At 41.9% G+C, this 23,267-nt stretch overlaps 2 protein-coding genes across 5 annotated transcripts in view; both read right to left on the minus strand.

The window, feature by feature from the left end:
* LOC109902178 (calsyntenin-3-like) overlaps positions 1 to 1,895 on the minus strand; it is a 37,789-nt gene extending 35,894 nt beyond the window's left edge. The window contains exons 1-2 of one of the 2 annotated variants that reach the window (XM_031786568.1): positions 1,515 to 1,895; positions 389 to 455 (exon numbers count right to left, since the gene is read on the minus strand). In XM_031786568.1, the coding sequence (XP_031642428.1) occupies positions 389 to 455 (67 nt within the window). In that variant the 5' untranslated portion in view covers positions 1,515 to 1,895. The remainder of the gene's footprint in view (positions 1 to 388; positions 456 to 1,514) is intronic. The other variant, XM_031786569.1, reaches the window with a different exon arrangement.
* A 702-nt stretch (positions 1,896 to 2,597) lies between these two features.
* LOC109902177 (lysophospholipid acyltransferase 5) lies at positions 2,598 to 21,805 on the minus strand. 3 transcript variants are annotated; one of them, XM_020498311.2, is made up of 13 exons: positions 21,350 to 21,805; positions 17,315 to 17,422; positions 10,276 to 10,382; positions 9,809 to 9,902; positions 9,429 to 9,466; positions 8,245 to 8,423; positions 8,040 to 8,148; positions 7,819 to 7,905; positions 7,396 to 7,562; positions 6,947 to 7,094; positions 6,151 to 6,306; positions 5,760 to 5,888; positions 2,598 to 4,498 (listed from the first exon to the last, which is right to left on the minus strand). In XM_020498311.2, exons 1-12 carry the CDS (start codon positions 21,432 to 21,434, stop codon positions 5,769 to 5,771), a joined length of 1,398 nt encoding a protein of 465 aa, XP_020353900.1. In that variant the 5' UTR covers positions 21,435 to 21,805; the 3' UTR covers positions 2,598 to 4,498; positions 5,760 to 5,768. The 3 variants fall into 3 exon arrangements, 2 of the variants coding, with proteins under 2 accessions (XP_020353900.1, XP_031642430.1); XM_031786570.1 differs by lacking the exons at positions 17,315 to 17,422; positions 21,350 to 21,805 and adding an exon at positions 15,267 to 15,423; XR_004202460.1 differs by lacking the exon at positions 10,276 to 10,382 and having other exon boundaries at positions 7,819 to 8,148; positions 21,350 to 21,746.
* Between the last annotated feature and the right edge of the window lie 1,462 nt (positions 21,806 to 23,267).

Genomic DNA, 23,267 nt, shown 5'->3' on the forward strand with positions numbered 1-23,267 from the left:
GGAACAACGTTCAACAACTATCCGCGGTGATCTATCTGAGAGAGGAAGATTGATCCTCCTTTGAAAGTCATGCTATCAATTACACAAAGAATCACATACACATATAGCATCATCACCACATTGATCAAAATACAGGCTCCATGAAGGACAACACTCTATAATGGTGATGTGTATGCAATCATAAATTACAGACATATCATTTAATATATTATGACTTGGAGCACAGTGAGTGGGTATATGATTGAATTCCCTCTAGATTTCAGGGGACAGCGACAAAAGGGCCCTGGCCTTGAGCGTGACTACAGGTATGTGTGCTCCCATGGCAATAGAAAGAAAAAAAACTTATTTCAGTGGTACAATTAAACAGTCAAAAGGAAAGGAAACTGACCTTTGTTGCCATTGGCAACTGAAGTCAAGCAAAGGAGGAGGAAGGAGAGAAAACTCATTCTGTCCATCTGAGGGAGGAAAGGAAAGGTAGAAGGGAGGAGGGAAGAGGAATACAGTACATGCATTAAACCAGGGGTGTCAAACTCATTCCATGGAGGGCCGAGTGTGCTGGTTCTTGGTTTCTCCTTTCAATTTGTGTCCAATTAAGGCCTACACCACCAGGTGATGCAAGTTCCTAACTAATCAGTGACCTTAATTAATCAACTAAGTACAAGGGAGGAGTGAAAACCTGCAGACACTCGGCCAGCCTCAGAATGAGCTTGACACATTCAACCGATCAGCACTGGAAGATGGACTGAGGTGTAGAGAACAGAGACAGGACAGGACAGGACAGACAAACACACATCAGTAAATATCCTAATACATTAAGCCAACGGAATCTTCCGGCGCTATACTTTCACCTCATACAGAATACAGAGGAATAATGCATAATAACAAAAGCACAGTAAAACGACAGCACATGGGCCCAGGTCATGGTAGAGTTGAAGGGAACTGTAATAAATAGCCTAGTAGTGTCCAGTTATGCTGCATTCATTTTGAGATGGTAAATTACACAGTGATGTTATAGGTTATACAGGCCAATATGCTGCCTATGCACACACACCTACTCACTTGCCTGTGTGGGTGTGTTAAGGGTTTAGTGTCCGTGCCAGTTAATTGACAACAGTATTCAAAATGATTCCATGGGGTATTTGAGCCGTTATTGGCATCACGATACCACACAGTCTACCATTCACTGCCATGCGTAAAATCGAAGCCTGCCTAGGCCTATGCCTATGCCTATATATTCAATCAAAACAAAAAACTTGAACGAGACTGTATAGAGGGCCGTACAATATATATTCTGCTCAAATTAATAGGTAGCACAGGTTGTTCCAAGGCTACACAGAGGTGATGCAGACATGCGACAATAACTAATCGATTGTATAGCCCATATTGATGGATAGGTGCATCAATTGGCACCATACGCCAGCAGATCTATATTTGGACCCTTAAAAATATTGTATTAGACATAGATGCTGGTTACAATCAAAAACAGAAGAAAGCCGCTGTCAATTTCACATTACCGTGCTGAGTGTGAGGTGTTGTGGTACCCAACGCTACCCTCGTAGCATCCGCGCCTCTGCAGCTCAGCTATCCTCCTCCGACGCAAAAGTATCTAAAGCGCAGGTAACGGAATTTCATATACAGATCTATTGAATATACTCAAATGTGCACGCTTCAGTTTGATGCAAGACTGATACGAACGGATAGTATCTCAATACCGATGTCCTTGTTTTCGGCAGACGTCGCATGAAGGGGCAAAAACGATGGGAATGTAACGCTGACGTCCCCTCCCTCTCCGTGTTTCTTAACCCGCCCACACTGCGCCCTCTCTCAGCTCCAATTCTCCCTGCCAAATTGCGTTGTTCTCTGTTTATTGAATTCTCTATGAGTGTGTCTGGGACAACGCGTGATATTACTCATTTTGGCGCAACATTATTATTTTGTCTGCCAAAGCTGTGGGCATGCTTTCTTAACAGTCACTACCTTTCCCCGCCCTGACTGCAAAATGACGTCATAGCACCCCGTCTACCAGACAGCGTGTACACAAGTGGTGGAAAAAGTACCCAATTGTCATACTTGAGTAAAAGTAGATACCTTAATAGAAAGTTACTCAAGTTACTCACCCAGTAAAATACTACTGGAGTAAAAGTCGAAAAGTATTTGGTTCTAAATATAATTAAGTATCAAAAGTAAATGCACTGCTAAAATATACTTAAATATCAAAAGTACAAATAATTTAAAATTCCCTAATATAAAGCAAACCAGACACCATTTTCTTGTTTTTAAAAATGTAGACAGCCAGGGGTACACACTAACACTCAGACAATGTAGTGTGTTTAGTGAGTCTGCCAAATCAGAGGCAATAGGGAGTCCCATGTGTGTTTTCTTGATAAGTGTGTAAATTGGACCGTTTTCCTGTGCTGCTAAGCACTCAACATGTAATGAGTACTTTTGGGTGTCAGGGAAAATGGAGTAAAAAGTAGATTATTTTCTTTAGGAATGTAGTAAAGTAGTCAAATATAAATAGTAAAGTACATACACCCCCAAAAACTACTTAAGTAAAAAACACTTTAAAGTACTACACACCACTGACACAGACCTCATTGGTTTTTAAAATCCAGCATTTTAATGAACATTACAAAAAGTTTATTTAAAATTATTTTTTTTCCCCATTTCTCTTTTCCTTTGTACATTTGGTAGCAATAAGGCAAAAAAGTAGTCTCTGAAATAACAATTAATTCACAATTAATTATTACCACAAGTATAAATATTATTAAAATCTGGGTTGTTGCTACAGTGAGTCACTGCTCTCCCAATGTGTCTCTGCATTGGAAAAGGATCGTGGTAGAAGTTGCCTCAACACAGATGTAGGAACAGAGTATCTGACAGGTCAAACATTCTAGATCTGACCTTGCGCCAGTGGTTAGGGAGATTTTTTTTTTACCAGGTCTTAAGAAAGATGGTGCTAGATCTCACTGGAGACCACGGGTGATGCTGTTGACATTGGTATGGTGATGTCACTCAATGTAAAAGTGGTGGTTTTGGTTACCTGTTGTTTTAGTTGTGAGTTTTTTTCCAGTTTGTTCAGAGACAGCCAGGAAAGGTGTGTGGTGGCAATGGAGTGATAGGATTGTGAATGGCAGACAAAGCCACGAGGAGAGGGGGATGGGGGAGGAGGAAAAAATAATGAGGAGAAGGAGATGGGGGAAGAGGAAAGCATTGAAATCCCTTCATGGAATCTTATCCAAAGCTACAAAATGGTCTATCATAAAACCCTCCTAAAATAGCTATAAAAATCCAGTCTCATCACGAAATAACGGAAACAAAATCTGAATTGAAACCAGAATAAAACGTAAAAACATTCGTTGATAATACAAGGCCATTCTTGAGTCACATGTTAGTGTACAGTGTTTTACAGTGCTTCTTGTGAGTGTTGGCCAACGGAGCAATGAAAACACTCCTCAAAAATATATAATTCCAGTCAGAGCAGCAATCCTTGGTTTTTTTGTTCTCACAACAAAATGCATGTTAAAATAAAATCTGAAAGTGCCAAATACATTTCTGTTGTGCCTGAACCATAGCCATGTCTGTGCAGGTTTTTTCTACACAGAGTAGAGAATACATTAAGAATACCTGCTCTTTCCATGACAGACTGACAAGGTGAATCAGGCAAAGCTCAGATCCCTTATTTATGTCACTTGTTAAATTCACTTCAAAAATCAGTGTAGATAAAGGGGAGGAGACAGAACAAAAAATGATTTTTAAGCCTTGAGACAATTGAGACATGGATTGTGTATATTCAGACATTGAATGGGCAAGACAAAATATTCAAGTGCCTTTGAACGGGGTATGGTAGTAGGTGCCAGGCGCACCGGCTTGTGAAGAACTGCAACGCTGCTGGGTTTTTCCACGCGCAACAGTTTTGCGTGTGTATCAAGAATGGTCCACCACCCAAAGAACATCCAGTCAACTTGACACAACTGTGGGAAGCACTGGAGTCAACATGGGCCAGCATCCCTGTGGAACGCTTCCGGGCACCTTGTAGAGTCCATGCCCAACGAATTGAGGCTGTGTGGGGGGGGGGGGGGGGGGGGGGGGGGGGTGCGCAACTCAATATTAGGATGTTTTGTATACTCAGTCTATGTGGACTTGAGGAGAGGGTTGAAACAGGAAGAGAGATCATAAAAACAGAGCAGTCTACGGACCCAGAGCCCGTGAGTGGCGAGTGCAATATTCTGTGTATACAAGACGTCAGTCTCTCAAGTTCTCTAAAATCAAGAAAACAACCCGTGATTGGCTCACAATTGTGGCACAAAGGTTATTTCCTGTACCCTCATCTCCCTGGTCCCAAAAAACGTGCGTCCTGTCCAAAACACTAAAATAAATAGAAAAAAACATGTACACACAAATAATATTAAAGGCTTTAAAATATTTTCTGATCTGCTCCTAGTTAAAAGTCACAGTTCCCTTCAGTCACATCCTGGGTGGAGATTCAGCCAGAGACCTGAGAGAGAGAGAGAGAGAAAAGAGGTGAGAGATTAATTGAGGTGACTTTCCCCCCCTTACAAAAAGCACTTTGAGCATGTGGTGGAAAAGACCTATAGAAAGCCAATCCGTCATCCTAAATATTATCATATATCCACAAGTAACATAAGCTACAACGACATTTCTACCTCTTCATAAAGATGTTGTGAAGATCCCTCTATATGCATTAGGAGAACTTTGTAAGCCTAAACCTCTCAAATTGAAAAATTGGCAGCATTTGCTTTGGATCAGAATCTTTCACATTAATTTTAAATCGGCATATTTTTAATTCATACCATTTATGAAGTATGAAAACATCTGTCAAAAGTAAATTTTGGGGTGAACTATGCCTTTAAGTTGAATTAATTATCTGGAAACTACCTTTTGCCAATATGGAGACCGTAATGAATAACCGAAACTTAGGGAATGTTTTGACAAGAATGTAAGTAAACTAGGGCTGGGACGAAAATCATATAATATCTAGAATTATGAATAATAATTGTTAATACATTTCTTTTAGGACTTTCAACTTCATTTTAAGTAGATCGTTTACCCAATAGCATTTTTTCATTTTTACATGAAGAGGGTAAAGTTGGTAATGTCTCAACGAGGGCAGAAATCATTGTACGGGCAGTACAGCACTGTTGGGAGGGGACGCTTCATTTCCTAAAGTTCCAAGTAGTCAAAATCATACATTTCTGAGATGTATACAATACAGCTTTGGTGACACCTACATTAGATATGTCGCATTATGAAACATTACAAGCTCAGTTTACTTTCTCTCAGATAAAAAAATATAATTGTCAGTTCTAGGGCTAGTTCACCCAAGTTACAAAATGGCATATTGGTTTCCTTATCCTGTAAGCAGTCTTTGGACAAGGTATGAAAGCAACCAATGCTTTCGTTTTGTTTACCTGGCCACGGTTTCAAATGCTTTTCATCTATAAGTAATTTACATTTTTTTTATATGTCATGTTGATTTGGACATTAAGTGCAAAAAATGCTAATACAGCTACCATTGAATATGTGCCACAAATGCTAAAACGTTAGCATTTGAAATAAGAGGCCAGGTAAACAAAACCAAAGCATGGATTTATGTCATACCTTGTCCATAGACAGCTTACGGAGACCAATGTAATTTTGTACTATCCCTTTATTCATTATCCAAAATTCCATAAATCGCCACAGCCTTACTGTAAACACAGAAATGTCTGGGAGAAGTATACAGAAGCTTGCATTACCTAACAGTTCTAGTCCTCCTTTTTCTCGCTCCGTTCTTTTCTAGGTACCAGAACCTTGCGGAGATATGGGATGACTAGATACAATGTGAAGAAGAATATGTGGCCACAGAAATAAATGGATGAATACACCTGCAAAACAAAGACAAACCAAACACATTAAATCCTCATCCAGACATCCATTTCCCCAACCCAAGTCAAGAGTTTAAACATATGCCAGACAACTGCATTTAGCACACAATAATCTGAGTTAACATGTTTGTGGCATTACAAACTGCCAGCTACCTTTAGCCACTTTAAATAAAGTAAATAAAGTCAGAACCTTTATAATGTGTTGCGATGTGCTTATGTCAACATTCCGAAGGCTTATTACGCGTTCTAAGCTGTTTATTACCCTGAGCCACTTGTCGTAGGTGAAGAGGCAGAAGGGCACCAAAGGATAGCCCATGAAGAGCCAGTGGATGAACTGCTGGACCAGGTAGATGAGGGGGTAGAGAGGACTGTTGGCCAGGCGGGTCAGCAGGGGACTGTCCCTCACCAGCGCTTGGGCCTGAGACAAATAGGGATCCGCATACAGCATAAAGATAGTTATGGACATGGACGCACACACAGTAATCCAGTAACGCATACAGGGCAGAGAGTTTGAGAATCCTCCAATAGCTTAAATGGAGATCTTGACCCTTTGTTGTAGACCCGCTTGAAAATAGATTAGCACAGACAGGTTCTCCTCTTGAGGCTTAAAATTCACAGGTCCAGAGTTTGGAAAACATCACAACGAGAAAGATGAATGCCAAGCACACGGTTTACATGCTCCCAATGTTTGACGGAACTATGTTGACTACTGAGGGTCAGGTCGCCCTCGCAAAATGGGTTTCTTAACCTTACCTGCTTAAATTTAAAAAAAGGTTAAATAAATATGGTACATTCCCACCGTGGTCAAGACATTGCCGTGCACAACTTTAAAAGCATCCAAAATAAGTGAGGCGGCATTTTCCTGGCTCCTCAGGATTCGCTCTCAATCTCTGGTGCTTGTTTCCATAGAAATATAATTACTAGAACAGCCATTCCTAATCAAGTCACTGTTCTGTGATAGGTGGACATATTGAGTGTACCCATAGGAGTAAAGCAGGAAGTTCAGTATTCAAGTAGCGCTTTATTAGAATTCTAATCATTCCAATATTTACTCATACCTGTCTCTCCACATTTACGATGATGAACTCCATGGAGAAGCAGAGGAGGTATCCAGAGTGCGTGCCATGCCAGATGGCCAGGAACGCGAGCGCGGTCACCTGAGACAGGAGCTTATTGCCCAGGAACTTCAACCGCTTAAACACGTGCCTGGAGGAATGTTACAAACCACCAAATATTGTTAGATATACCAGTACAAATTTTTTATTAAACCTTTATTTATACAGCTTAGTCTCAGTAAGATACAATCTATTTTGAAAGGGACCTTTAGCAACTTTAGTTTCAGTCAGGCATGAACCTGGCCATGCATGATTTTAGTCAGGTACTAACCTAGCCATGCATAGTTTTAATCAGGCACTAAGGTCCTTGCTATACAAGATCCCTGGGACATCCTTACCCAATTAAGGTGGAATTTAAAATGGTTACAGTGAGGATCCCAGAAAGAACTAACCTGGCCACCCAGGCATTGGTGTTTATGTTGAAGGAGGCGATGGTGCCTGTGAAAAGGGGTGTGGTCTCAAATGTCCACACCTTCATATTTGCACAGGCGTCCCATTGGTGCTCGCCATTCTGACCCAGCCCATTATAGCCGAGCCCAGAGAGTATACAGACGCCCTCCTGAGTCACAAAAAAAATAAAAATCCTTTTACAAACACTTAAATAACTTCTTCCTGAAAAACCTAAATAGGGTTCCACTGATATACTGGGCTCCCAGACCAGTTTCTTCTCACCTGATCTGACGTAGGTGTGCCCCAGTGGAACTATTCTGTGACAATGACAGGTATGTGGAGACAGGTGTCTCTGTAAAGGTTTAATTTCCAGGCTGCACCCGCTTCCAAATGAGACGTTTTACATACCAAGTGCTGCTACTCACCGCTATGACCCAGCAGCTCACATATTTGTACAGGATGACTTTGGCCCAAAGGAGGATGAAGACACAGCGGTACCAGAACGGCTGCGCCTGGAGAGACACGCATTTTGACTAAGGACGGTGACATTTGTCAAACAGAACAACGGATGGAAATGTGGCTTTGGCTTCAAATCAGTGATGGTAAAAGCGTCAGGAATGCCGTTGCAAAAGCAAAGCTTTCTTACATCGTACTCATCTGTTAGGTAATAGCTATCTGGGTAGTGCGGACTAAATATTGCGTAGATCACCAGGCAGAGGAGGCCGAGGGAGAAACGCTTCATAGCAGGTATAACACTGAGAAAAAGAAAAAGATTGTTAAAAAACCATGTATCCATCCCCTTCCTCCCTCTGCGCGCCCGCCCCCGCCCTTCCCTCCATCCATTCCTCTACCTGTTAGGTGGCTGTCCGGGGCAGTCGGTGAGCTCCCCTTTGACTAGCCTCTGGTAGCTACGCAGTGTGAACTGGGGTCCCACCAGAAAGCCTCCGTAGAAGTAGGAGAAGCCGATAACCTCCAGCAGAGAGGGAACATTGGCCAGGGCTGACCTCTTCTGCTCCTCATTCAACTTGGACTGGTGGGGTGGAGCGAGAGGGAGGAGGGTGAAAATAGTGGTTGGGAGCCAGGGAGAGGGAGAAAGGGGAGGGTTAGGAGGATTTAGAGTAAAAAGGGGAAAAGTTGGGTAAAAGACAAAGGGAGAACAGAGAAAGGGAAAGCAAAGAGGGGAAAAGGGTAGAAGGAATGTGAAAGAAAGGTCAGGAAATAGAGAAGCATTTTCAACAGTGCACAAAGTCACTGTCTGAGAAAGAATAAGCTCCCTGCATATCCAGGGTTCTTATTGAAAGCTGCTAATGGTTGGACCGCAAACTCAATTCAACCAAATAGGACTACTTAACAGGCATTTAACTAGGGGGCATAAAACTGCTGGGTTTCCAAGTACAAACCCGTGGCATGTTTCCAAAACACTACAAAAGACAATAGTCCAACAACAGTCTGCAACAACAACCACCCAAGGTATTCGGACTCAGAATGGTAAATAAAAATACAGAAACATTGTGCAACAAATGACAGAGACGAGGGTGATGATATTTGTAGACATACAACAGGACCTCATGCCTGCCTTTTGTGGGGCTTTTTGATGAGGCAAAACAAGACAGTACCCAGACTACGGGGGCGTCCCAAATCGCACGCTATTCCCTACATAGTGCTCTACTTTAGTCCAGAGCCCTATAGGCGGTGGTCGAAAGATGTGCCATTTAGGAGGCCCCCTACATAAACAAACAGAACAGGTGAGTAGCAACTGTAACAGAGTAGTGTAATGAATGATGACCACTAGACATTTGCCTGTTTGTAAATAGACAACTTCCTCAATGCAAACACACGCTACCTCAACTCATCTCTGACTGGATGTGTGGACAAAGTCTCACTCAAACTGCCACACACACAGGGAGGAGAACTTGGAAGAGGTTGAAGCACAAACAGACAAGTACACTGAGAGCAAAATAACAAATAGAACAGAGAAGAAAAAACACAGATTTGACCAATAATCAAATGGCAATAGAGAGATCAATCAACTCACTGGTTCCTGGCCACCGTCATAGTAATCAAATGACAAACCTGAAATCAAAGAGAATGCAATTGGCATCAGTCACTATGTTACGAAAGCTGCTAGGATTGCCACGATCATTGGAGTTAATACTTTGACTGTAGATGTTCCTCAGCTGCAGAGACGTAAAGCCATGACGGAGTTTAGTAGGATTGTTAGTACACTACGCAAAATATGAGCCATGTTATCTCTGAGGCTAATGAACAACTACTACAACACAAGTTGTCAATAAGAAAAGAAAAGGATATGGGACAAATCATTCAGCAACGGGTGTTACACAAAATAAGTGGGAAACAAAAAGAGAGGTTGTACAGAGGAGTGGAGAGAGGGTGTTCGTGGTGAGGTGACCATACCGATAAGTTTGAGTGCAAGGACACATTGGGGCATGGTCCATTTGATATCGTATTCTTCTGTAGCTGTGTAGTAGTAGCCTGACAGCAGGTATGCCTACAGAGAGAGAAGGGGGATAAAGAAACAGAAGGGGGGGGGGGGGGGGGGTGACAATTGTTTTGATCAAGTCTCACACTTAAAAAGGAGGGGGAGAGCATTACGTCATAAAGTGGCAGTGCTCGACCGTGCTTCAGTACGCCAGTGAAAGCAAAAAGGACAGAGGAAGAGGATATCCTAACATGAACAGCAGAAATTACACACAGACAGTGCAGCTCTTCAACTACTGTAGAAAGGGAAGGGCAACAAGAAAGAGAGAGCGAGAGAAGCTGCCTCTACCACCCGACCCTGCATCACAACAGAACACAGGAAGAGATTGAGAGAAAAGGAGAAAAAAAATAAAGAGCGAGAAAGATTGAGAGAGAAATCTCACCATTTGAAAAATAAAGCTGGACAGGACGGTTGTTATCGTCCTTCCCATAAGCCTCATCATCAGGAACTGGACAAGGACGCATAATGCAGAGTGATAGAGCTGTGTGCCTGAAAGAGACAGAAAGGTGGAATGATAGTGGGACAGAGGGAGGAAGGGAAAGGGGCAGAGACATGGATTTTAGCACAGAGAGAGAAACAGAGGAAGAAAGAGTGCATTCTTGCAAGTTGAAGATGAGCAAGTCACAGGTTGTGAAGAGGATTTTTTATTAATTTATTTAAATGATAGATTCCACAAAGACAGGGAAAGTGCAACAGACCTGCTGTCAAATCCAAGTGCAGCAGAGAACAAGGGGGAAAAAGGTTGTGTTATTAATCCCCTACCATTATGTAAACTTCAAACCATCCATCCCTCTCTCGACTCCCTTAGTCAAACTCTTTACTTCTTCACAATTACTCATGACTTGGTGGAAACTGGTTAGGTTAGATATAGCGTACAAATTGAACAAAAGACCTTGAGCTAATCCAGGCGTGTCAAACATACGGCCCCTGGGGAGTTGAGCAAAATACACACATATATTTCTGGGGGAATTAGCTCAAGGTTGCAAAGGGTCAGAAACTTTTCCAGAAATTTTACATGGGAATTTAAGCCCGGGAAATCTGTGCATTTAGCTTAAATTCATCAAAAAAAGTTAAGATTCACTGTTAATAAGCTTTTTGTGGGACACACAAGGCAATTCTAGGCATATTTTGGTTACACTATCCTCAATTCAATGGAATTGCAACCCTCTGCATACCGGGTGGGATGAATATATTTTGACATACAGTTGAAGTCCGAAGTTTACATAAACTAGTTTTAATGACTCCAACCTAAGTGTTTCAACCACTCCACAAATTTCTTGTTAACTATAGTTTTGGCAAGTCGGTTAGGACATCTACTTTGTGCATAACAAGTCATTTTTACAACAATTGTTTAGACAGATTTAACTTAATCACAATTCCAATAGGTCAGAAGTCTACATAGACTAAGTTGACTGTGCCTTTAAAACAGCTTGGAAAATTCCAGAATATGATGTCATGGCTTTAGATGCTTCTGATTGACTCAAATGATCTCAATTAGCCTATTGGAAGTGTACCTGTGGATGTATTTCAAGGCCTACCTTCAAACTCAGTGCCTCTTTGCTTGATATGATGAGAAAATGAAAAATATATATAAAAAGAGACCGCCACAAGTCTGGTTCATCCTTGGGAGCAATTTCCAAATGCCAAAAAAAAACAACATCTGTACAGACAATAGTACGCAAGTATAAACACCATGGGACCACGCAGCCTTCATACCACTCAGGAATAAGACGAGTCTCCTCGAGGTGAACGTAATTTGGTGCGAAAAGTGCAAATCAATCCCAGAACAACAGCAAAGGACCTTGTGAAGATGCTGGAGGAAACAGGTACAAAGGTATCGATATCCACAGTAAAACGAGTCCTATAATCGACAACCTGAAAGGCCGCTCAGCAAAAAAGCCACTGCTCCAAAAATCGCCATAAAAAGCCAGACTATGGTTTGCAATTGCACATGGGGAAAAAGATCGTACTTTGAGAAATGTCCTCTAGTCTGATGAAACAAAAATAGAACTGTTTGGCCGTAATGACCAGCGTTATGTTTGGAGGAAAAAGGGGGAGGCTTGCAAGCCAAAGAACACCCTCCCAACCGTGAAGCACGGGGGTGGCAGCATCATGTTGTGGGGGGGCTTTTCTGCAGGAGGGACTGGTGCACTTCACAAAATAGATGGCATCATGAGGAAAATGTGGACATATTGAAGCAACATCAAAACATCAGTCAGGAAGTTAAAGCTTGGTCGCAAATTGGTCTTCCAAATGGACAATGACCCCAAGCATACTTCCAACGTTGTGGCAAAATGGCTTAAGGACAAAGTCAAGGTATTGGAGTGGCCATCACAAAGCCCTGACCTCAATCCTGTAGAAAATTTGTGGGCAGAACTGAAAAAGCGTGTGTGAGCAAGGAGGCCTACAAACCTAACTCAGTTACACCAGCTCTGTCAGGAGGAATGGGACAAAATGCACCCAACTTATTGTGGGAAGCTTGTGGAAGACTACCCAAAACATTTGACCCAAGTTAAATAATTTAAAAAGGCAATGCTACCAAATACTAATTGAGTGTATGTGAACTTCTGACCCACTGGGAATGTGATGAATTTAAAAAATAAAAATAAATCCCAAATCTGGCCAAGTGCATAAAGTTCAGCAACCCCTGACAAAAGTCCGTCTACTTCTATTTCAGGTGAAAATTTAAACCAGACACCTTATCGATAGCAACAGCTCATGGTCTTCCTGGAATCAAAAGTTGTTTTTTTTACTCAGTGGAGGAACATAGTCAAAGAAATGCTGATGAATATCTTGCTCAAGCTGTGTATGCAACTGTTTCACCTCTGATGCTCACAGGTATTGGAAGAGATTTCTGAATGTTCGTCACCCAGCATAAATCCCCTCCCCCAACCAGACATACTTTATCTACTCATTGACTGGATGCGGAGTTCAAGTTAAGGTCAAGCAAATCATAGAGAAAGCAGACTGTATTGAAATCATCTCTGAATGGTGGTTGAATGTTCATGGGCAAGGAATAATTAACTACATCACCGCCACCCCTCAACCAGTATTCTACAAGAGCACAGACACACCGGTCTCTACATTGCAGAAGGGCTGAAGGCAGTCATTAAGTTATAGCAGCAATCTACCTCACCAAGCAGTGAGAAGAATAAGAACACCACATTGAAGCTGCCCAGCAACACCCATTAGGGTGGTGTTGTCATCATGTTTGGCAGTCTCCTGGAGGGGAAGGAGTCTCTCCAAGAAATGGCCGTATCACAGTATGCTGATATGGATAGCCCCATCAAGAGGATCCTCCTGTATGATGTATTTCGGGAGAGTGGTAAGCAGCCTGAAACCTATAGTAGTAGCCATTGCATAGATTGAGGGAGACAATGCCATCCTGTCTGATGTTCAGACTCTGCTTGCAGATTTAAGAGAAGAAATCTGTACTGCCCTGTCCAATTCACTGTTGCTCCAAGCAGAGGGAACTGCAGTTCTGAAATACATAAAAAAGCGTGAAGACTTCTACCTGAAGCCCATACACACCGCAGTGTACATGTAGGACCCCAAGTATGCTGGCAAGAGCATCCTGTCTGGTGCAGAGTTCAACAAGGCCTATGGTGTCATCACTACCGTGTCTCGCCACCTTGGCCTGGATGAGGGCAAGGTTCTTGGCAGTCTGGCGATGTACAGCCGTGGCCAAAAGTTTTGAGAATGACAAATATTAATTTTCAAAGTCTGCCGCCTCAGTTTGTATGATGGCAATTTGAATATACTCCAGAATGTTATGAAGAGGGATCAGATGAATTGCAAAGTCCCTCTTTGCCATGCAAATTAACTGAATTCCCCAAAAACATTTCCACTGCATTTCAACCCTGCCACAAAAGGAACAGCTGACATGTCAGTGATTCTCTCGTTAACACAGATGTGAGTGTTGACGAGGACAAGGCTGGAGATCACTCCGTCATGCTGATTGAGTTCAAATAACAGACTGGAAGCTTCAAAAGGAGGGTGGTGCTTGGAATCATTGTTCTTCCTCTGTCAACCATGCTTACCTGCAAGGAAACACGTGCCGTCATCATTGCTCACAGGCAAGGATATTGCTGCCAGTAAGATTGTACCTAAACCAACCATTTATTGGATCATCAAGAACTTCAAGGAGAGCGGTTCAACTTTTGTGAAGGCTTCAGGGCCACAGGACCGTCTCCTAAAGTTGATTCAGCTGCAGGATCGGGACAACACCAGTACAGAGCTTGCTCAGGAATGGCAGCAGGCAGGTGTGAGTGCATCTGCACGCACAGTGAGGCGAAGACTTTCGGAGGATGCCCTGGTGTCAAGCAGGGAAGCAAAGAAGCCACTTCTCTTCAGGAAAAACATCAGGGACAGACTGATATTCTGCAAAAGGTACAGGGATTGGACTGCTGAGGACTGGTGTAAAGTCATTTTCTCTGATGAATCCCTTTTCCGATTGTTTGGGGCATCCGGAAAAAAAGCTTGTCCGGAGAAGACAAGGTGAGCTCTACCATCAGTCCTGTGTCATGCCAACAGTAAAGCATCCTGAGACCATTCATGTGTGAGGTTGCTTCTCAGCCAAGGGAGTGGGCTCACTCACAATTTTGCCTAAGAACACAGCCATGACTAAAGAATGATACCAACACATCCTCTGAGAGCAACTTCTCCCAACCATCCAAGAACAGTTTGGTGACGAACAATGCCTTTTCCAGCATGATTGAGCTCCTTGCCATAAGGCAAAAGTGATAATAAAGTGGCTTGGGGAACAAAACATCGATGTCTTGTGTCCATGGCCAGGAAACTCCCAGACATTAATCCCATTGAGAACATGTGCTCAATCCTCAAGAGACGGGTGGACAAACAAAATCCCACAAATTCTGACAAACTCAAAGTATTGATCATGCAAGAATGGGCTGCCATCAGACAGGATGTGGCCCAGAAGTTAATTGACAGCATGCCAGGGCAGATTGCAGAGGTCTTGAAAAAGAAGGTTTAGCACTGCAAATATTGACTCTGCATCAACTTCATGTAAATTGTCAATAAAAGCCTTTGACTCATGTAATTATAATTCAGTATTCCATAGTAACAAATGACAAAAATATCTAGACACTGAAGCAGCATACTTTGTGGAAATTAATATTTGTGTCATCTCAACTTTTGGCAACGACTGTACACTTCCAAGGGCTTTGGGATGGAGATGCAATATGGCAGTCGTGCCAACATATCTCATCAGCCACCTGGTGGAAGGGACTTTGTGGATCTGAGGCTCTTTCCCCTGTTGCCTCCATCATCCTCCAAATCCCACCAACATCAGCCGCCTCAGAGCGCAACTGGTCCTTGTTTGGGAACACACACAAAAGCACACAACAGGCTTACCAATACAAGGGTTGATAAATTGTTGGCCATCCGGGCAAATGTGAGGCTTTTTTAGCCTGACAATGAACCATCCTCAACAAGGTTGGAAAGTAACAGTGAAGATGAGGCCTCAAAGACTGATGTTCAAGAGGTGGACATTGAGGAGGTCCGGGGAGAAGACATGGAAGCCTGAGAGGAAGACAACCAAAGCTTTAGTTTCTAGACTATAATTTTACAGATGTATGTTGAAAATGTTTTTGGGAGCTGCGATGGATCATTGGGGATCATTCAATATTCTCTTGTGTTGTTCAGTGAAATCATCCCATGTGAAGAGCCAACTCATTTAAAGTTAAATTCGTAACTAAATTGTTTTTTTTACATTTCTATTGGAAGGATTTAATCATTTACAATGATGTCTACTTATGATAAGATAAAAGGTTTGTTTGTCTCCATATATTGTAAATATATCCAATGCAAAAAACATCTACATTTAAAAATTGTATTAATATTAATTTGCATACATTTCTGTTCATTCCCATGGAAAGTTTCCACCTCTGAATATTCCCCAAAATATGCAACCCAAAGCTCAACCAAATCAAAACTGTGTAGAAATTATAAAGGACCTACATTTATAGTCTTCACTTTGTCCAGCTTTCTAACAATCAGTGAACGAAAGCTAGAAAGTCAGGGAGCATGGAAAACTCAAAAAACTATGGATAGAGGACTGTGTTTGTCATTTTGACGGTGAGGAAATATAACAAATTGTGTGTGCAGCCCCCCGGACCTCGGTGAAGACTGAATCAGGCTCGCGGGTCAAAATGAGTTTGACATCCCTGAAATATACAAATCCCACCCTTAAGATACTGTCCTGTTCTAGGCCCTGTTCCCTTGCAGCGTTACACACTAGGGATTTTTCTTAGTATGGCATGGAAGGCCCTGAAGCAATAATCAAAGCTACAAAACACCAACATATTTCATTTGAAACAAATAGAGAACACATTTCTTTGGGGTGGGTGGTGGTGGGGTGGGGGAAATCAGAGCTGGGGAGGGGGGATGCTTCTACATAAGGTCGCAAAAATATTTCAATAAATTCCCTGGTTTTCCCCAGAAATCCCAGTTGGAGAGTGGCCAGAATCAGGAAGGAACCAGGATTTCTGGAAGACCAGGGAATTTATTGAAAGTTCCCAGATTGTTCCAATCCAACTCCCACTGCCGCAAAGTAATGGTGAGGCAAACTGTTTTCAGAAATGAGCCACTTTACCCTGTCAATATCCTCCCCTACTGAAGTTAACACCAAGAAAATAGGTCCACATCCCAACTCCGCAACAGTTTCCCTGCCAACATGACCACCATAAGGAAATCATTACCCATTCCCCACACCCCACTACTCATTCACCAGCCACTTGGCTGAACTTACATAAGACTCCTGAACAGCTAATCAAATGGCTACCAAGACTATTTGCATGGCTCCCCACACTGCTGCTACTCTATTATCTATGCATTGCCACTTTAATAACTCTACCTACATGTACATAATTACCTCGATACCGGTGCCCCCCCCCCCACATTGACACATTGTGCCGGTACCCCCTGTATATATCCCTGCTATTGTTATTTACTGCTGCTCTTTAATTATTTGTTAATCTTATCTCTTAATTTTTTAGGGATTGTCTTAAACTCCATTGTTGGTTAAGGGCTTGTAAGCATGTCACTGTAAGGCCTGTTGTATTCGGCGCATATGACAAATACAATTTGACTGTTTTCTCAACAACCCACGTGCTCTCTCACCTCCCCTTCACCTGAAGTTCTGATGTTCCAATATTGTTAAAAGTTATTGATGACACTATTTAGCTATTTCATGTAGCACTGCTCAAAAACAAGCTCCTGGTCATAGCAAACTTCTTAATCATTTTAACGTATTACAAATGTATAAGCATGAGCTGAAATACCTACCAACTTCCACCTTCATTAATTTCCTCTCCATCCCCCAAACCACTTCCCCACCTCCTTTCTCTGCCTCCCTCTATTTGCCTCCCTCCGTCCCCTCCCTCCGTCCCTTTGCGTCTCACCAAAGTTGAAAGCTGCCAGAGACAGTCCGGAGATGGCGTGGTATAAGTGAATGACAGTGGGTGGCTGGTGGAAGAAGAATTGCCGGTACAGCAGGGCACAGGGGTACCCTGAAGGAACGACAGAAAGAGAGAAAGGAGACAGTTAACATGTGAATCAACACGAGTGAATCATTCTAGACAAGAGCCCTTAGTGCTGACAGCAAAATGATGACCTTGTAGTTCAGTGCTACAACCTCAAGATAAAACGGAGACGTTTATCAGCGCACACCCAGGGATGCAATTGGTCTGGGTCCCGCCGGGGCCGAGGTTCTGTACCTTATACACAATTCATACCACAAGATCTAATGAACTTTTTATTTTATATAAATGGTTTTGTACCGTGTCTCCCACCCAACGTAGTCACTGCATACGAGACTCTGCACGCACTTTTGACTGCTCGCACAGGCTGCGCAACTATATGAAATTGCCCACACACCCCCAAAAAATGTTTAACACTGGAAAATGCCTCTGCCGAGACGCACTCTGAAGATGCTGCTGTCCACATGTACTTCTCCTCAGCCAACACCACGTGTAGCCTAACAAACACCAAAATCAGACAACCCCATAGTTGAATATGGGAACCTTTTCAATTGGCTTGTCACATTCTATGCAAGAAAATAATACATTCAAATTGTGTGTACCACAGGGAGAAAAACATGTATGCATTTGCCTAGCCATTGCACCATCACAACACACATTTGAAAGGGGTTATTGGCCACTTAAAAAGAGGATGCCAGCTTTCCATTACTCCATTTATTATTTCTCAACTCCTAAAAAAATTGTGAACTGAACCATTTTCAAACCGGAGTATGAGCCGAATGGTTTAGGCGCTTTTAGCACTTGCTGTTCACGAGAGGAGATAAGGGCATAGAGGAGATAAAGGGCCAAATATAACATGGGTCAGGAGTAACAGGTTAAACAAACTAAAACAAAATATATAGTCTGTTGCTTTTACGGTAACTTACTGGCAGCCAGTTACAGTTGAAGCAGGAAGTTTACATCCACCTTAACCAAATATATTTTAACTCAGTTTCACAATTCCTAACATTTAATCCTAGTAAAAATGACCTTATGTCAGTTAGGATCGCCACTATTTTAAAGAAGGTGAAATGTCAGGATAGAGAGATTGATTTCGGCTTTTATTTCTTTCATTACATTCCCAGTGGGTCAGAAGTTTACATACCAAATACTAATTGAGTGTAGCATTGCCTTTAAAATGGTTTAACTTGGGTCAAAAGGTTTGGGTATCCTTCCACAATAAGTTGGGTGAATTTTGGCCCATTCCTCCTGAGAGCTGGTGTAACAGAGTCAGGTTTGTGAGCCTCCTTGCTCGCACACGCTTTTTCAGTTCTGCCCACAAATTGGTCTATAGGATTGAGGTCATGGCTTTGCGATGGCCACTCCAATACCTTGACTTTGTTGTCCTTAAGCCATTTTGCCACAACTTGGAAGTATGCTTGGGGTCATTGTCCATCTGGAAGACCCATTTGCTGACTGATGTCTAAAGATGCTGCCACAATATAGCCACAATTTTCCTCCCTCATTGATGCCATCTATTTTGTGAAGTGTACCAGTCCCTCCTGCAGCAAAGCACCCCCACAACATGATGCTGCCACCCCCGTGCTTCACGGTTGGGATGGTGTTCTTTGGCTTGCAAGCTTCCCCCTTTTTCCTCCAAACATAACGATATAGATACTTTTGTACCCGTTTCCTCCAGCATCTTCACAAGGTCCTTCGCTGTTGTTCTGTGATTGATTTGCACTTTTCGCACCAAATTACATTCATCTTTAGGTGATAGAACTCGGCTCCTGCCTGAGCGGTATGACGGCTGCGTGGTCCCATGGTGTTTATACTTGCGTACTATTGTTTGTACAGATGAACGTGGTACCTTTTTAGGCGTTTGGAAATCACGCCCAAGGATGAACCAGGCACTGAGTTTGAAGGTAGGCCTTGAAATACATCCACAGGTACACATACAATTGACGCAAATGATGTCAATTAGCTTATCGGAAGCTTCTAAAGCTATGACATCATATTCTGGAATTTTCCAAGCTGTTTTAAAGGCACAGTCAACTTAGTGTATGTAGACTTCTGACCCATTGGAATTGTGATTAAGTGAAATAATCTGTCTGTAAACAATTGTTGGAACAATGACTTGTCATGCACAAAGAAGATCTTGCCAAAACTATAGTTTGTTAACAAGAAATTTGTGGAGTGTTTGAAAAACGGGTTTTAATGACTCAAACCTAAGTGTATGTAAACTTCCAACTTCAACTGTACATTACTGTAAATTCTAAATAAACAGGTTTAACAATACATTGCTGTAAAATGTACTGTAATGGAATACTGCTAAACATAACATTATTTTGAATTTACGGTAACAGTGTACAGTGCATTTTTGGGACATTCAAGTCATCAATATGATCCTAACTAGCAACAAGATCATTTTTAGAGTTTGCAATGTAGCTAATTCTTAGCCCAATGGGGTAAATGCAGATGTAAACCCCATTCTTCAGCCCATTTATTAGCCACCATGATGCATCAGTTGGGCTACAGCCAGGTGATAGTCTAATGCTTTTAGCTAAATAGTGCACCTGCCAGATCATGATATGGACCAATATGTTTTGGGCTGGAGGGGCAAATTATATTTTAGATGGTGTTAGCATCATTTTATATTGTAGTGGAATGTCTTTAAAAAGTCACCAGAACTGACCTTCTCACAGTCATTCTACAAAAATGTTAAATGTCCATCTGGGACCTTTGCCACCACAGCTTAAAAAAAAGAATAACAATCTGGAAACAATGACCAATCATTGATGTTTTGGATCCCTGGACACTTCAAATTAATTGAGAGCTTCAGCTCAATTTGTATGCCTAAAGCAGAGTGACTTTTCATGTTTGAATATGACAAGTCATGCCACTGGAATGTCATCTGAGTATTACACAGAAATCACATGCTATTTGGTTGTGAAGAAATGGGGTTAACAACTGCCAATGACAGCAGTTTGCTAACTAAGAGCCTGTAGTTTTGCAGTCATATGTGCTTTTGGTGCATATTGTTTAGGTTAGTGCATAGAAAAAAATCTCCCAATTGAACCACTCTGCACACACTCCCACACTCCCAGTTTTCTGGTGTGTGTGTTTATGTTTGAGTAACTGACAACAGTAGACATTGGCAGTAGAATTAACAGCTGGTAATCACATTTAATTTACTTCCATAAAGTATAGAGGTGGGGAGGTCTTGCAATCTGATACCTTCAGTGTGTCACAATCACAATGACTGGTAAAGGTAGTATAGTAGTTTATATCAATTCTAAACATTTACAAGATTGTAAACATGGGGCCTACTGTGATACAACATGAGCCAAAGGCTAGAGATCTACAATTATAGGCTACAGCAAGAATAAACCATATCAGGGTTTCAGAAGCTGAAAAGCAACAGCAATTCATTTAAGACAATGATACTGAAATACTGCACTATTTGTTGGTCAATCCCTGCAAATGTGACTTCAGAAGAAAATAATGTTCAGAGATGGACAGACACCCAGCTACCTGGTATACACCGACCATGTAAAGTAAACCTGTCCGTACTGTATGTTACAACCGCTTGTAGTGACCTCTTCTACCATAATCGCTAGCTAACGTTAACACATTATTTCATATTTTAGCTTTCTGGGAATCAGCAGAGCAGAGATTGCGCTCTGCTTAGTCTTGTGCCCGCTCAACCTTGCAGCCCGTCTGGTCAGCTTGTCAAAACAAGGCTAGCTAAGTGCATTTAGCTATTGTATTATCGTTCGGCTTGCCAGCGGGTCTACTCGCTGGCTAGCTAACGTTAGTCTGGCTAGTCACTGCAGCTGAGCAAGAGACATCAACGTTACCTGGTTTAGCAGTGTGTGTTGCTGCACTGTTTTAAAGGTGTAAATCAATATTACATTGGCACATGGTTATGTCAGAGAATCCACTGAAAGATGTCAGAGATGACTGAATTGAACTCACCGACTAAAACGGACAGAATCAGGCGAACCGCAGGTTCTGGAGAACCTAAAGATTCCGACAATTTCTCCATCAAGGGAGCCGCCATCTTTCGTGTGGGCGGAAGTAGCTCTGGTAATTCCGTAGATGTGTACCTTGGCGAGCGTTCCACTCTCTCCTTTATATGCCCTTGTCGATTTAGCGCTCTCCACCCCTTTCCCCTACTCTTTCTTTAATGTTCATTCTTCGCCTTTCTCACCACATCGACTTTCAATCTCTTTTGCCCCCAAATTTCGCAACATCTGTTCAATCTACTGCAACCTCTCTCACTTAAGTAAAATAATATACAGCCTACTGGTGTTGTAATATAGTGCATGTTGATCTTAAATTGTTACGAAAATAATACAACTTTTTTTAGTGGGAAAACATACATTAGGTTGTATCTACACACCTCCATCAATACAGTAGACACGGTTTTCCTCCATCCACTGCCTAACATCATATTACATTCTGTTGTCAGTGCTGCTCAACAGTGGTGTAAAATCCCCCCCGTGTGGCATTAGTTGGGAATTACGAGTTTGTAAGTGCATGCACCACCAGGTTTGTTTTCCCCAATGGTTAAAGGTCCACTCTTTAATTCGAAAAACAACAAAACGTTTTCCCTTTCTATATAGGTCTAAACTGAGGGATAGGGCTGGACACTTAAATTCATAGATTGAGCAATGTATGGTACTGACAGCCCAATGACATGAGGTCAACAACATGGCAGTTTTAACATGAATTTGAAGCTGTAGTTTGAGGCATTCATAATTGATATTCTTTAAGAATTAGTAGCCATTATAATTATAGATTAACACCACAGCTGTGTCAGAAGTCGGATAGGAATGACCTGTAAGGGCCATCGAAAGCACGGACGGGTGTGCTTGGGCCCTGAAAGATGGCGAAGCACAAGGACTTGCTTCCGGTTCAGTTGAGGTAGGTAACCATCCTGACCTTTCTAAAAACCGATTAACGCTCCCCAAACCGTAACCGTTGGAAGCCTGTTCGTGCTTCGACACGGAACCTCGCTCTGCCCTCAGAAACACTACAACATTATTAATTAAATGATCAGAAATGGCTGTAAATATTACAAAATGGGCCTAGAATTTGGGGAAGGTAAACAGATCAAGATCGGTCATGTAAAGAGTGACGCAGTTAAATAAACATTGACATTGAAAACTGAAAACTGCTGCTGACTAAACAAGTAGATCATCTTTATCCTCCCTTTCCCTTTTTGTACATGTGAATAAATCCCACTGTAGACAATATGCACCCACCATGTTGCTTTCACCTGTCCTGTCATTTCAGATCCTCAGTGCAGAAGATGAGCGGGGAAGACCGGCAGAGAAGCCGATTCAGACTATTATTGTACCGACACTCAATTTTTCAGCATCAGTCAATTTACAAAATGAAAGTAGGCCTATTGTATTGTTGTATACAGTGACGACCTTAACCCGATACCTAGCCACTTCCTCAAGAGGGCAGGTGTTGGGTTGACAGTTGGTTTAAACCCCGGGCTGGAATTCAATTCAATTCAATTCAAGGGCTTTATTGGCATGGGAAACATGTGTTAACATTGCCAAATCAAGTGAGGTAGATAATATATAAAGTGAGTATATAAAGTGAAATAAACAATAAAAATTAACAGTAAACATTACACATACAGAAGTTTCAAAACAATAAAGACATTACAAATGTCATATTATATATATACAGTGTTTTAAAAATGTACAAATGGTAAAGGACACAAGATAAAATAAATAAGCATAAATATGGGTTGTATTTACAATGGTGTGTGTTCTTCACTGGTTGCCCTTTTCTAATGGCAACAGGTCACAAATCTTGCTGCTGTGATGGCACACTGTGGAATTTCACCCAGTAGATATGGGAGTTTATCAAAATT

The sequence above is a fragment of the Oncorhynchus kisutch genome, linkage group LG13, assembly GCF_002021735.2.
Source record: "Oncorhynchus kisutch isolate 150728-3 linkage group LG13, Okis_V2, whole genome shotgun sequence".
Taxonomy (NCBI): domain Eukaryota; kingdom Metazoa; phylum Chordata; class Actinopteri; order Salmoniformes; family Salmonidae; genus Oncorhynchus; species Oncorhynchus kisutch.

What these genes read in the sequence shown, in the direction of transcription:
- LOC109902177 (XM_020498311.2), bottom strand. Translation starts at nt 21,434, where the DNA reads ATGGCGGCTCCCTTGATGGAGAAATTGTCGGAATCTTTAGGTTCTCCA. An exon ending in ACCTAACAGATGAGTACGAT is followed by an intron (nt 7,906 to 8,039) that starts GTAAGAAAGCTT and finishes GTGTCTCTCCAG; the next exon opens with GCGCAGCCGTTCTGGTACCG. An exon ending in ACCAATGCCTGGGTGGCCAG is followed by an intron (nt 7,095 to 7,395) that starts GTTAGTTCTTTC and finishes ACATTCCTCCAG; the next exon opens with GCACGTGTTTAAGCGGTTGA.